The sequence below is a fragment of the Ctenopharyngodon idella genome, chromosome 2, assembly GCF_019924925.1.
Source record: "Ctenopharyngodon idella isolate HZGC_01 chromosome 2, HZGC01, whole genome shotgun sequence".
Classification (NCBI taxonomy): Eukaryota; Metazoa; Chordata; class Actinopteri; order Cypriniformes; family Xenocyprididae; genus Ctenopharyngodon; species Ctenopharyngodon idella.
In genome coordinates this window covers 34,520,799-34,532,945 of record NC_067221.1, presented here as the reverse complement: position 1 = coordinate 34,532,945, position 12,147 = coordinate 34,520,799, and the positions used below count along the sequence as shown (strand labels likewise).

At 46.3% G+C, this 12,147-nt stretch overlaps 3 protein-coding genes across 5 annotated transcripts in view; 1 reads left to right on the top strand and 2 right to left on the bottom strand.

Annotated features, from left to right (window-relative positions):
• LOC127495712 (NACHT, LRR and PYD domains-containing protein 1 homolog) overlaps positions 1-12,147 on the bottom strand; it is a 158,867-nt gene that overhangs the window by 3,843 nt on the left and 142,877 nt on the right. The gene's annotated exons all lie outside the window — the stretch shown is intronic.
• The window catches only part of kirrel1b (kirre like nephrin family adhesion molecule 1b), a 102,893-nt gene that overhangs the window by 57,956 nt on the left and 32,790 nt on the right, over positions 1-12,147 (top strand). The gene's annotated exons all lie outside the window — the stretch shown is intronic.
• Positions 1,984-12,147, bottom strand: part of LOC127495874 (NACHT, LRR and PYD domains-containing protein 1 homolog) — a 31,893-nt gene continuing 21,729 nt past the window's right edge. For 2 of the 3 annotated variants that reach the window (XM_051863286.1, XM_051863295.1), the window contains exons 16-19: positions 11,646-11,762; positions 3,465-3,612; positions 2,942-2,989; positions 1,984-2,837 (exon numbers count right to left, since the gene is read on the bottom strand). In XM_051863286.1, coding sequence (XP_051719246.1) covers positions 2,563-2,837; positions 2,942-2,989; positions 3,465-3,612; positions 11,646-11,762 — 588 coding nt within the window. In that variant the 3' untranslated portion in view covers positions 1,984-2,562. Of the gene's footprint in view, positions 2,838-2,941; positions 2,990-3,464; positions 3,613-11,645; positions 11,780-12,147 lie in introns of all 3 variants that reach the window. The other variant, XM_051863304.1, reaches the window with a different exon arrangement.

Genomic DNA, 12,147 nt, shown 5'->3' with positions numbered 1-12,147 from the left:
ATAAGCTACCATTTCACACTGCACATTCCTAAACCCAGGGTTAAAGTCCTTATCTGCATATTTGCGGTCTCAGTGTCACTGACTGGACAAACGCAGCACGCAACCTGTTTACATAGCATTGCGCGTCCTCACATTACACATTGCTGACTATAATATCAAGTCACCTTTTCGAACTATAAAGGTAAGAATGAGAGTCTCTTCTTCACTCCAATTGTCGCGTTTTCCATCACCGTTTGACATTTTTACTATCATACACAGAAACGACTGTTTATGCATTGCGCTGTGTTTCCATGACTGCCCAAAGCACGTGAATATAAGGCATGTGATTGGTTGTCGGTTGCTAAGTATCTAGTTGTAACATTCTAACACTGCATCATTTCACACTGTACAAGCAATAACGGTGCTAACCCTGCTCCAGAGCAGGGTTTCATAACCCCGGGTTAAAAGCTGTGCTAACCCCGCTGATGGTGGGGTTGGCAGAACGTGGGGTTGGCAGAACGGCCCCCTGAGGGTACCGAGAGGAAATGGGCACCGTATAATGAGGTGTTAACCACTTCCCCCTGGAGGAGACTACCCTCAGAGGTCTGGCACCACTGACATCAGGACCTCTTTCCCACAGCCTTCTTGGCGATAATGACGGTCCTCAGATCCGTCTTACCCCGCAAGAGAGCGCCTACCTGGTCCACATTTTTTCTGTGGGGAAGCTCAGGTGGCGACCCTCTGTTTTTGTGTGGCACGGTGTGAAGAGCTGGCATTAGATGTTTGGGGCTGCCCCAGCTCAGCAGCCCGAGACCTGATAGCAGCCTGGGAGAACTTTTTGGAATGCTGCCACCTTCTTGCACCTTCTCCTGACAACAGTGTTGACAGCGTTGCTGAATAGGCCAGAAAGGGAAAGCGGGATGTCCATCAAAAAACTTTTATCTCTCTCTTTAGCTACAAGTGACGTTCAGCGACCGATTGATTTGGCTGTCTCCTTGGTGGCCTTGAGAGAAAGATCCATGGCCTGATGCAACTCTGTAACTGTGTCAGGCCAATACCCCCGCCCTCATCAAGCCCTCCTAACAAGTCAGCCCGGTAGGCCTGCAGTGACATAGTATGCAAACATGCTGCAGCCTGACCAGCTGCTGAATAAGCCTTACCCACCAAAGAAGACGTTGTTCTGACCGGTTTGGTGGGTAATGTCGGGGGCCTTTAGGGACGATGTAGACTGAGGGGAGAGATAGCTAGCTAGTGTCTCTTCCACTTTAGGCATTGTCCCATAACCGTGCTCTTTGTAGTCTAATACTGATGAAAAGTGTGATGTTTGTGCACTATACACTCGATAAGAAACTGGTTTCTTCCATGATCTCCACACCACACCTCAAAAATGGCAGGCCCTGACGAGGAGTCTGTGACCGAGAGGGCAGAAGTGTTCGTCTAACTTGCTTTTGGGACAAACGTCCTGCTTGGAGATGGTGTGCGGTTAACATGGGGACGCAGCTGGGTCGTCTGCTATGCAGGCCCATACGCAGAAGGCTACGATGAACTGTGTGCTGTGACACATTGCCCTGATCACCACTGTTGTAGCTGCTGGTGATTTGTCGCACTGCGGCCCTGCGGTCGCTGTGAACAATGCGTGACAGTCTCCCCTCTGGCATCAATGAGCTGAGGACGACAAACAGCTGGATGACGGTTCATAGTTTGGCCATCCGCGCACCACTTTTGATACGTAATAACTACAGCAGCACATGAACAACCCACAAGGTGCGCCGTCTTCGAGATCGAAGTTATGGGGTGCCGTGTCATCACAATTTGTCCTTCATCAAACTCTTATAACTCGGCAGCTTTTCCCATTCTGACACCGAACACTTTACTGACCGAAAGCCAGTCCTCGGATTAAAAAAACAACTGTACTTTATATTGTGTTTATGATCAACTTTATTTTGTTTATATTTGTTGTATTCATTGTTTAAAAATATAAAATATGTACAACAGAAAAATATGTACAACTTTGTTTTTTTTTTTTTATTGTATGTGGTTATTTTTCCACAGCATTTCGAAATAAAAACATCTTTTGTAGTAACTCATATTTTAATACAGTAACAGTATACATACGTCATATTAAACAAATCAAGGCTTAAACAGAGTAAAACAAGCATATTACTGTACTTCAACACAGACATTTAGAGACAAACTCTAAATCTAAAATGTAGACCTGGATATAAAGTTTAAAGATATTGAAAAATTTAAAATAAAGAAAATGATAATTTTATGTTGAAGAAATATTGAATGAAGAAATATTTTAGATTCTGCATTTAACAGGCACATTTTTGACTGTATAGATGGTCAGATGTATTTGCTTCCACTGAAGCAAAAGATGCTCTTTGGATCAATTCATGCTGAAGAACAAGATCTTCAGATTTTATGCAAATTTGTGGAGATCATGGCAGTAATATCAATTGTAGTAAAATATTTTTGTAAACAAAAGCATCTGTATCTCTCTTAATATACAATGAAAGTCATTTGTATGAAATGCCGTTTGTCTCAAACAGACTGAAGTTCCTCTCTGATGTTCTCTATGCATTACTGCAGTCCACTGGATCCAGACTCCAGTTCATCTACTAGGCAATGTTCCTTCTCCTTCAGCAGTCTGTAGAATTCTGCTTTTACAGAAGATCCTCCAGAGTCAAGAGCATCCAACAAAAGTCTTGTTTTCTCCTGTCGTGGTTCTACAGCATGAACTTTACTGTACATTTCATCTGGAATCATGTCTTTGGTCCTCAGACCGTCAGCAATCGCCATCACTGATGAAACTCTCTGAATGAGTTCATCTCTGTGTTTTTTCACAAATTCACATTCTGATTGCAACAAACAAACAAAAAAGTTTTAACTTACTTTTCAACAAGTTTGGTGTGTAAAAGACTGAATGAGCAACTACTGCAATGTAACTTTGAGTTCATACCCATGAGCCTTCTGTGAGCCGGGGGTTCTACATCTTGACCTGATGTTCCTAATAAAATGGAAAAATAATTAAAACTTTATCAAATTAGGAACTGCTTAAAAGGGAAACAAGAGAACACTAATTTACAATGTTAAAGACTTAATAGTCTCACACTTAAGGTAAAACACTACTCAACTGCATGTCAATTAAAAGCACATATCTCAGGAAATATATTATTGCTTTAATTGTTATAATTTTACTGAATACTTTAGGCATTTCACCTTTATGTGGCACTAATTCTTTTCTCTTTTTTTTTTTTTTTGGTCAGGAATGATGTGTCTAAAGCAAAAGCCTGAGTGGTACCTAGTATAATTATGTGATATAGGTTAAATCCTTTTTTTCTAAAATAGACTTACCAGCTGATCAGTATATTTTAAAGATTCAATCTTTCATATGATTTTCATTTCATAACTAGTGTTCACATCCATGATAAATTCTGGCATGATAGTTATTAGCAACATCTGTCATTCATGTCATTCATTACCTGTGAGAAGGATTCGTCGTGGAAGCCACACTTCCTTTCCTTCAGTTTTATCCAAAAGACTCAGCTTGACCTCCTCAGTATTGACATTCACAAACACTTCAAATGTGGCATGATAGTTTGGACCAAAATTACACTCAAACATCTCAGTCTGAAAAAAAGAACAGCAAAATGTAGGCAAGAGACTGAATAAACTAAAACACAGCACAGTGTTACTCCTTAACACAACTAAAAATCTATGAAGAAATTATCTACACTTGAAATTGAGAATAAATTTGAGAATATATTGCAAACACTGTTTGCAACTTAATGTTTTTGCAACTTAAAGAGCCCCTATTATGCTCATTTCATTATTTTATTTATGGGGTCTACTAGAATAGGTTTACATTATTTAATGTTAAAAAACAAAATTCTTATATTTACATTGTTGTAGCACCTGTTTTCACACTGTCTGAACTCTGTTTTAGTTTCGGTTTCCTTAAAACCTGCATTCCAAAAATTCCAGTCTGCCCTGACTGGTCAGACAGCTTGAGTCTGTTGTGACTGATCTCCCACTTAGAATGCATGTTGGAAATGTAATGGAAGACCCCATTTTTGGGAATGGAAGGGGCTAAACAACAAGTGGCATCAACCAAATTGTGTGAACATGGCATTTAGTAGCTATTGTAAAGAAATGTCTTCTATCCTGTCTAACATTTGTGTACAGGTGAAATCAGCTCAAGGAATTCCAAATCACCACCAAGGTTTGACAATGACACATCGTGGGCTACAAAATAGATCTGTTGTGAAAAGATGTTGTACAACTAAGATGGTACATGCTATATGTCTGTAAAATGAAGGATGTTGTCTTTAGTTCAATAATTGGGCAATGTACCTCAATTTGTTGTTTCCTGGTTTATTGATGATTTTACTTCTTTATGTTTGGGTCCATGCATATTACAATCCTGAGAGGGATTGATTAAGGTAAGTCTTTGAATAGTTTATCGATCACAGTATTAGATTATGAACTTATACCTATACTCATATTTCTTTGTATTTGATGTCTGGAGAGTGACTGTGGGTTTGGTTAGTTTAAGTTGATCTCCCAGAACTGTCTGTGTGTTAATACTGTTGTGTGTTTAGATTTTGAGATGTCAGTCTCTTCTAACATTGTCAAGAATGCAGTAACAGTACTTATATTTTGCTTGCTTATATTAGGGTCTGTCCCAACAAAAATAAGAGTTTTTTCTTACTTCCTACACAAATTTAAGAAGAGTGATCGTTCGTACGAAAATTAGAGATGAAGAGTATAAATGTGATGTAATAACGTAAATTTGCTTGCTTTCATATTTTTTAAGATATGCATTTTATCTTAGTGAAGCATTGTAATAGATGTAGCGATTAGTTATCAATGGGGGAATTGTGGAAGAAATTTTGAGTTTCTGTATTTGGCTGTGAGCGCGGAAAGACGTGTTCGGCGCATGCGCACTATCTAGTGTACTTTTCAAGCACTCAAGTCACTCGCACATGCGCTGTTTTACGCGCACCGTCCGTGTGGTCACAAAAATTCGGCTGCAAGCGGTTGGGTGTATAGACATCTGCGGACCCTCCTGATGACGAAAATTACATGACACAAACTGTGTCCCAATTCAGGGGCTACGCACTTCGGAGTGCATGAAAGGAGTGGGGCTTTGGAGTGGAGGGTTGCCAGGTCTGTGCAACAAAACCATCCCAAAAGTAGCATAATCACAGCACAAGTGTAAAAGTATCCCAATCCCAGACGTGGCAACAATGAGCCGAGCGTCGTTACATGGCTAGCGGCTGTGTGACAGACAACTGACAGTTGACGTTTGTGTGTGCATTTTAAAGTTTTATGACTTTCTGTTGGGTTTTGACATGCTTCACTGCCGGCGACGACAGGACACTGGACCATATGAACAGGTAAAATATGTATGGTTAAACTATGTAATGTTAGTTTTATATTGTTAGCAACTATTCGTTAACCTTGTTTGTTTTTTATGTTAAATGAAACGTTAACTGTAAAACTATATACATTCATTTTTATACATTTACTCTGTATTTAAATCTAAATTTAAAGTACAGTACTTTAGTATTAGTACAGTACTTTAGTATTTTATTCAACTGCACTCCATCTCAGAGACAAATATTGTATTTATGAAAAACTGACGTTTTGGACATCACGGATATTACAGTTTGATTTAGATATTACATATTGGTGAAACCGGGGCATTACTTACATTTATGTGAATTCACACAGAACTCCTGTCGTCACCGGCGCGCAATGAATTATGGGATATGGTAGACCGCGAAGTGTCTTGAGATGGACGCTTCATTCCACGGGGAAACGGAGAGGGTGCATTGAAGTCGCTCTTGAATTACATCAGCACTCCTTGCGCCGCGGTGAATCGCACTTCAAAGGCCGCTTTTTTTCCCCAGTTTTCTCAAGAACACCTCAACAGACAGCGCACGTCCCGAACGAGATCCAGATCCACAGAATGTACACTGCTCACAGCGTGCACTCTTGAATTGAACGAGCAAATGCGGCGTCGTGCGCTGCATATCACTTCATTATAAATAAAGTGCAAATGAAACCACGAACATGCGCCGTCGTTGTTCTGTTCTAAATTAAGTCATGAAATTACCAAACAAAATCGATTAAAGCTGCCTCAAAACTGTGCATGCATGCATTTGTGGTCCGTGTAACGCTTTGCAGTTCTTTCTTCAATTTGCACCATCAAAATGAACCAAATGAAAAGTTGGCCTCAAAATTTAATTTTCCATTTCTTTAGAATCTAAAGAATATTAAATATTTAGAATATTAAACTTGTAACGACTGAGACAAATCAGACACAATTATTTGTTATAGGTAACCAATAATTGTTTAAAGCACTCTGGGGCCTGTCTCCCATCCCCTGAGAAGTTCTCCGTTACAAGTTTTATTGCACTAAAGAATGTGGTTGCCACATGGAAGAGCAGAGAAGAGACACAGAAACGTGCATCTTTCGTGCATTTTCCCCACAGAACACAGACTTTCCTGCATTAATTTATGGACAGACCATTCTATAAATGAACATGCACATCCCTAGGAAATGGTATCCATTATTGCTGTTGTTGTATTGCACTCATTCACATGTTTTATGATACATTTAAGGTAACTTCAATTATGCCATGTTTATTGTCTATGGGTTTGTATCGAGAAGATTTAAATGCGCGTGTATGCGGTATGTCCATACCTGTGCAACACATCAGTATTACAAGAATCTTTAATAGTTCTTCTTCAAAAACTCAGCCAGTAAATCTTGCTCGGTCGTAAAAGCCCTGACAGGAGGCGTGTTATTGCCCGGAAATACAACATCTTCATTGATCCGGTCAACAACTGAGAGGTGTGACTTTGACCAGAGGTTAAAAGCCAGTGAACAATGCCACTCCCTCTCTTTCCTTGCTTCTTGGACGTCTGAAGAGACCCCCTTCTTGCTGCAGGCCTCGGCCTACAACCTGGCCATGTACACATCTATAAGTTGTTTCATAGTACTTCATCTACCGCAGAAGATACTGGCAACAACTTCGGACCGAACCATCAAGATTACAACCCAGCCTGCAGATCCGATGACCCAGCCCCTCGTCCGCCTTCACCACCCTGGATGGCGGAGAGGCTAGGGGATACACGCGGATTCCCCCGGTCGAGCGATCCGTTGCGATGCAGTTGTGTCCAACGGCTGCCGGCTGGCACAGTGAGCCGCGTCTCCCATCCCGGGCCTGTAAATTCTCGTCAGGACTGACGGAGAAAGCTTACAGAGCCTGTGGACAGGCTGCCTCCGCCCTGCATGCCATGGCCCTTTTGCAAGTCTATCAGGCAAAAGTGTTAATGGAAATGCCCCAGAGAAGTCTTGACCAGCAGCTGCTTGGGGAGCTGCGTGCCGCCACGGACCTCGCCCTCCGGGCGACTAAGGTGACGGCACGTTCTGTTGGTCAAGCGATGGCCACGCTTGTGGTCCAGCAGCACCACTTATGGCTGACCCTGGCTGATATGAGGGATACCGACAAGTATCGGTTCCTGGACTCCCCCATATCACAGGTCGGCCTTTTCGGCGACGCAGTAGAGAGCTTCGCCCAGCAGTTCTCTGCCACCCAGAAGCAGGCTGAGGCTATTAAACATGTCCTGCCCAGGCGGACCGCTGCTGCCTCCACCCCGCCGCCGGCCGCACAGCCTCAGCCCGCTCGAGGGCACCCGCCTGCGTCGTCCTCCGCCCCTGCTAAGTGGGCGAAGCAGCAGCCAACACCCACCAAACAGCAGGGAGCCAGTCGCGGACGCGGTACCCAGCCCGCTCAGGCCAAGCCAGGTGGCAAGAGGTCGAGGAAGTCGCGACCCTGAGACGGGTGACCTGAAGGGGAAGGTTTCTGCTCTTCGGGAGAGGACTCCATCGTCTCTCCCACCCCCGGAGGAGGGCCAGGGGGAATTTGTGTACCTGTCTCTCCCGCTGCTGGCTCTCCAGAGTCCAGCGGTACCCACTTTGTCACAAAAACAGCAGTTTCCCAATCCTCCAGGTCACAGGAGAAAGCGGCTGTCAGTGCGCAAGGCCCCGCCTTGCCACTCGCAGCCCCCTCTCACTTCGCCAGCAGGTCCCAGTGTGATGGTCGAGGCTGCCCCCCAGCCGTCTCCCATTCACACTGTCACCTCGCAGAGTCTGACCCCACTTCGGGCCGCTATGCCGTTCGAGTCGGGTCCCAGCACTCCCACTTCTGCTCTGCTGTCTGTGGTGCCTTTGGTCCCGCTGGCTCGGTGCCTGGAAGCCTGGATAGCGCTCCCCAGCCCGTCCCGCTTGCTCATTCGCACTATCAGACTTGGCTATGCGATTCAGTTCGACCGGCGTCCCCCGGTCTTCAGGGGTGTCCACTACAGTCAGGTGTCACTGGACAATGCACCTGTTCTCCGGGCGGAGATTGCTGTCCTCCTGGCGAAGGATGCAATCGAGCCGGTCCCTCCAGCCGATATGAAGTCAGGGTTCTACAGCTCCTACTTCATTGTACCGAAGAAGGGCGGTGGGCTACAGACAATCCTGGACCTGCGTGTCCTGAACCGGTCCCTTCACAGGCTGCCGTTCAAGATGCTTACGCAGAAATGCATTTTCAAATGCATCCGTCCCCAGGATTGGTTTGCAGCGATCGACCTGAAGGACGCGTACTTTCATGTCTCGATTCTGCCTCGTCACAGAGGATCTCTTATCTCGGTATGGAACTGGATTCGGTCGCCCAGACCACGCTTCTCACTGAGGAGCGCGTCCAGTCAGTGTTGAACTGCCTGAGTACGCTCAAGCGCAGGACAGCGGCCCCACTGAAACTCCTGAGAGGCTCCTGGGGCATATGGCATCCGCAGCCGCAGTCACGCCACTCGGATTGCTTCATATGAGGCGTGGCAGCGCGGTACGTTCCGTGTCCCTGTGAAACCCAACTGCCGTCGCACCCTCACCAAGTGGTCGGACCCTTCGTTCCTGCGGGCTGGAGTTCCCCTCGAACAAGTGTCCAGGCATGCTGTGGTCCACACAGATGCCTCTGCCACAGGGTGGGGGGCCACGTACAACGGGCATGCAGCGTCGGGTCTGTGGATGGGGCCTCAACTGCATTGGCATATCAATTGCCTCAAGTTGCTAGCAGTACCTCTTGCACTGGGCTGCTTCCAGGAGCCGTTAACAGACAAGCACGTACTGGTCCGCTCGGACAGCACTGCGGCCGTTGCGTACATCAACCATCAGGGTGGTCTACGCTCCCGCCGTATGTCGCAACTCGCCCGCCATCTCTTGTTATGGAGTCAGAAGCATCTGAGGTCGCTTCGTGCCATTCATGTCCCAGGCGTGCTCAACCGTGCAGCCGACGAGCTCTCACGGCAGCCTCCGCTTCCGGGCGAATGGAGACTCCATCCCCAGGTGGTCCAGCTGATCTGGCAGCGCTTCGGCGAGGCGCAGATAGATCTGTTCACCTCCCCGGAGACTGACCACTGCCAGTGGTTCTATTCCTTGACCGGCGGCACGCTCGGCACGGATGCCCTGGCACTCAGCTGGCCCCGGGGCCTACGCAAGTATGCCTTCTAGAGCTCCTTCTAAGAGGAACCACTATGCGTTGAAGTGGAACCTGTTCGCCGAATGGTGCTCCTCTCACCGAGAGGACCCCCGATCATGTTCGGTCAGATCCGTGCTTTCCTTTCTGCAAGAGGGCCTGGAGCGAAGGCTGCCTCCCTCCACCCTCAAGGTGTATGTTGTCGCTATCGCCGCACATCACTATGCAGTTGATGGTAAATCGCTAGGGAAGCACGATCTGATCGTCACGTTCCTGAGGGGGGCGAGGAGACTGAATCCTCCCTGGCCTCCCTCTGTACCCTCTTGGGATCTGACCCTGGTTCTTACATCTCTCCGGGGTCATCCCTTCGAGCCTTTGCAATCAGCTGAGTTAAAAGTACTGTTCCTTAAGACCGTCCTCCTGGTTGCATTGGCCTCACCCTTTGTCTGTTACGGAGGCCAGCAGAAGGGAAAGGCTGTCTCCAAGCAGAGGATGGCCCACTGGGTAGTGGATGCCATCGCCCTGGCGTATGAATCCCAGGGCGTGCCTTGTCCGCTCGGGTTGAGAGCCCACACCACCAGAGGAGTGGCTTCTTCCTGGGCGCTGGCGCACAGCGCCTCGCTGACAGATATCTGTAGAGCTGCGGGCTGGGCGACACCTAACACGTTCGCTAGATTCTAGAGCCTTCGTGTAGAACCGGTATTTTCCCATGTACTCGCTTCCACCAGCCGGTAGACGCGAAGAGCCTGTTCTAGTGTTGGCTTGCAATGCCACTCCCGCCCCCTGGGCCGGATACGTGCATCCCTTTTACTCCAGTCGAGTTCCCCGCTTGGTGAACCCTGTTGAGTTCCTCCGCCTCCCCCTTCGGCTCGGACATTGCGGAGTGTCTGATGCCAGGCCAAACCTCCGTCCCTGACGTTGACGTTTGGCTGGGTTCCACATGTCGTGACCCCTCCACGTGAGTGGTCCTATGTGTGTATTTGTCCACGGTCAACTCCCCACGGTGAGCCCGTGTCTTTCCCTTAGCAGAGCCAGCTCTGCTGTCACCTGTCAGATGAGTCTCCCCCTCCCCAGGTGGAGCCATCCCAGGGACTCCATATGCGTACTGCCCATGGACAGTCCATATGTGTACTCTCCACGTAAATTCCTCCCCTACGGGTGGGTGGTGGTCTCCGCAGCGTCCCCCATGGGTTCGCTTCCCCAGTGTAGTCTAGTTTACTTAGTGGGTATTTCGGAACAGCAGTAGACTCTCTCGGCATAAGCTCGCCCCCTTCCCCATCCCATTGGTGCGCCGGGTGGCTAGAGCTTGCGCTGGGCACTGGAAGGGGTTCATAACTGTGGCGCTTTATTTGGGATCCCAATTCGTCGGTCACTACTGACGTACGACGAACGTGACCGACTGAAAGGGAACGTCTCTGTTACGTATGTAACCCTCGTTCCCTGAAGGAGGGAACGGAGACATACGTCCCGTCGCCACAGTTTCTGTACCCTCGCTGTAGTGCGGACTAGGTTGTCTCCTCAGCGAAAAACGAGTGCGAAAAAGAGTGCGATGGCATCTGCTCCCCTATTTATACCACCTGGCGGGGGCGGTGCGCATTATGCAAATATCGCACGCCAACTCCATTGGCCTGTTGTAGTTCACTCGAAGCTGATAGAGCTCTCTAGCGATATCCCAATTCGTCGGTCACTACTGACGTACGTCTCCATTCCCTCCTTCAGGGAACGAGGGTTACATACGTAACCGAGACGTTTTGGACTGCCACCTTTAACTTAAGAATGATGTGGAATGGAGCTTCTCGGACAATGTGCATTATAGTCTATTTGAAATAAGTGTAAGGTTTACCATCGGGTTTAGGTTTCCTGAACAACTTTTATGAAAGTTGAGTCACTGTGTTACTTAGACCTTTTGCTCCATTAACAGACAGTTAATCAGTTAAGAAAAATAAGAGTTCCAAATTTAGCCTAACATAAATTATGTTTACATCGGTGCTAGTAAAACACAGTGCAGTCACAGTGTTGTATAAGTTAATGTATAAGATAACCCAAACAGCTATATTACACACTAAAGGAAATTTAAAATAAAAAAGCATAATATGTCTCCTTTAATATAAAGATTAATATTTAAAATGTTACCTCTGGCTGCACTGTAGATCCCTCTGGTTGACAACACAGACTGTATTCTGTTCCCGGAGTAAGAGTACACTTTGAACTGGTTTTAATGTGTGTATTTTCTGCATGCTGGTCCTTGACCTTAAGGGAGTAAGAAGCTGTGAAAGCCAGTGTTAAGAGGATAGCAATAACCATGTGCGGTTCTAGGGTCAGTGGATATTCTAGGCTTTAGCCCAGACTTCTGTGGATGCAAATGGAACAAATTCATCAAACTGCATTTTAAACCAAGTTGTCAGGCTGTTATAATGAGTCAGTCTAAGATAAAAAAAATTGCAGAAATTGCCAAAGATTGTGAAGATTACAATATCATGTCTTATATAGATTACAATATCATGTCAAGAGAACTGTAAGTGTTCAGGCACGTGTCTTAATCCGTTATTTCACTGCTTATCACAACTGTCAATAGCTATGTTTCCATCTACCTGTTTGTATGCGAATTTTTATTGAATAAAACTGGATGGAAATG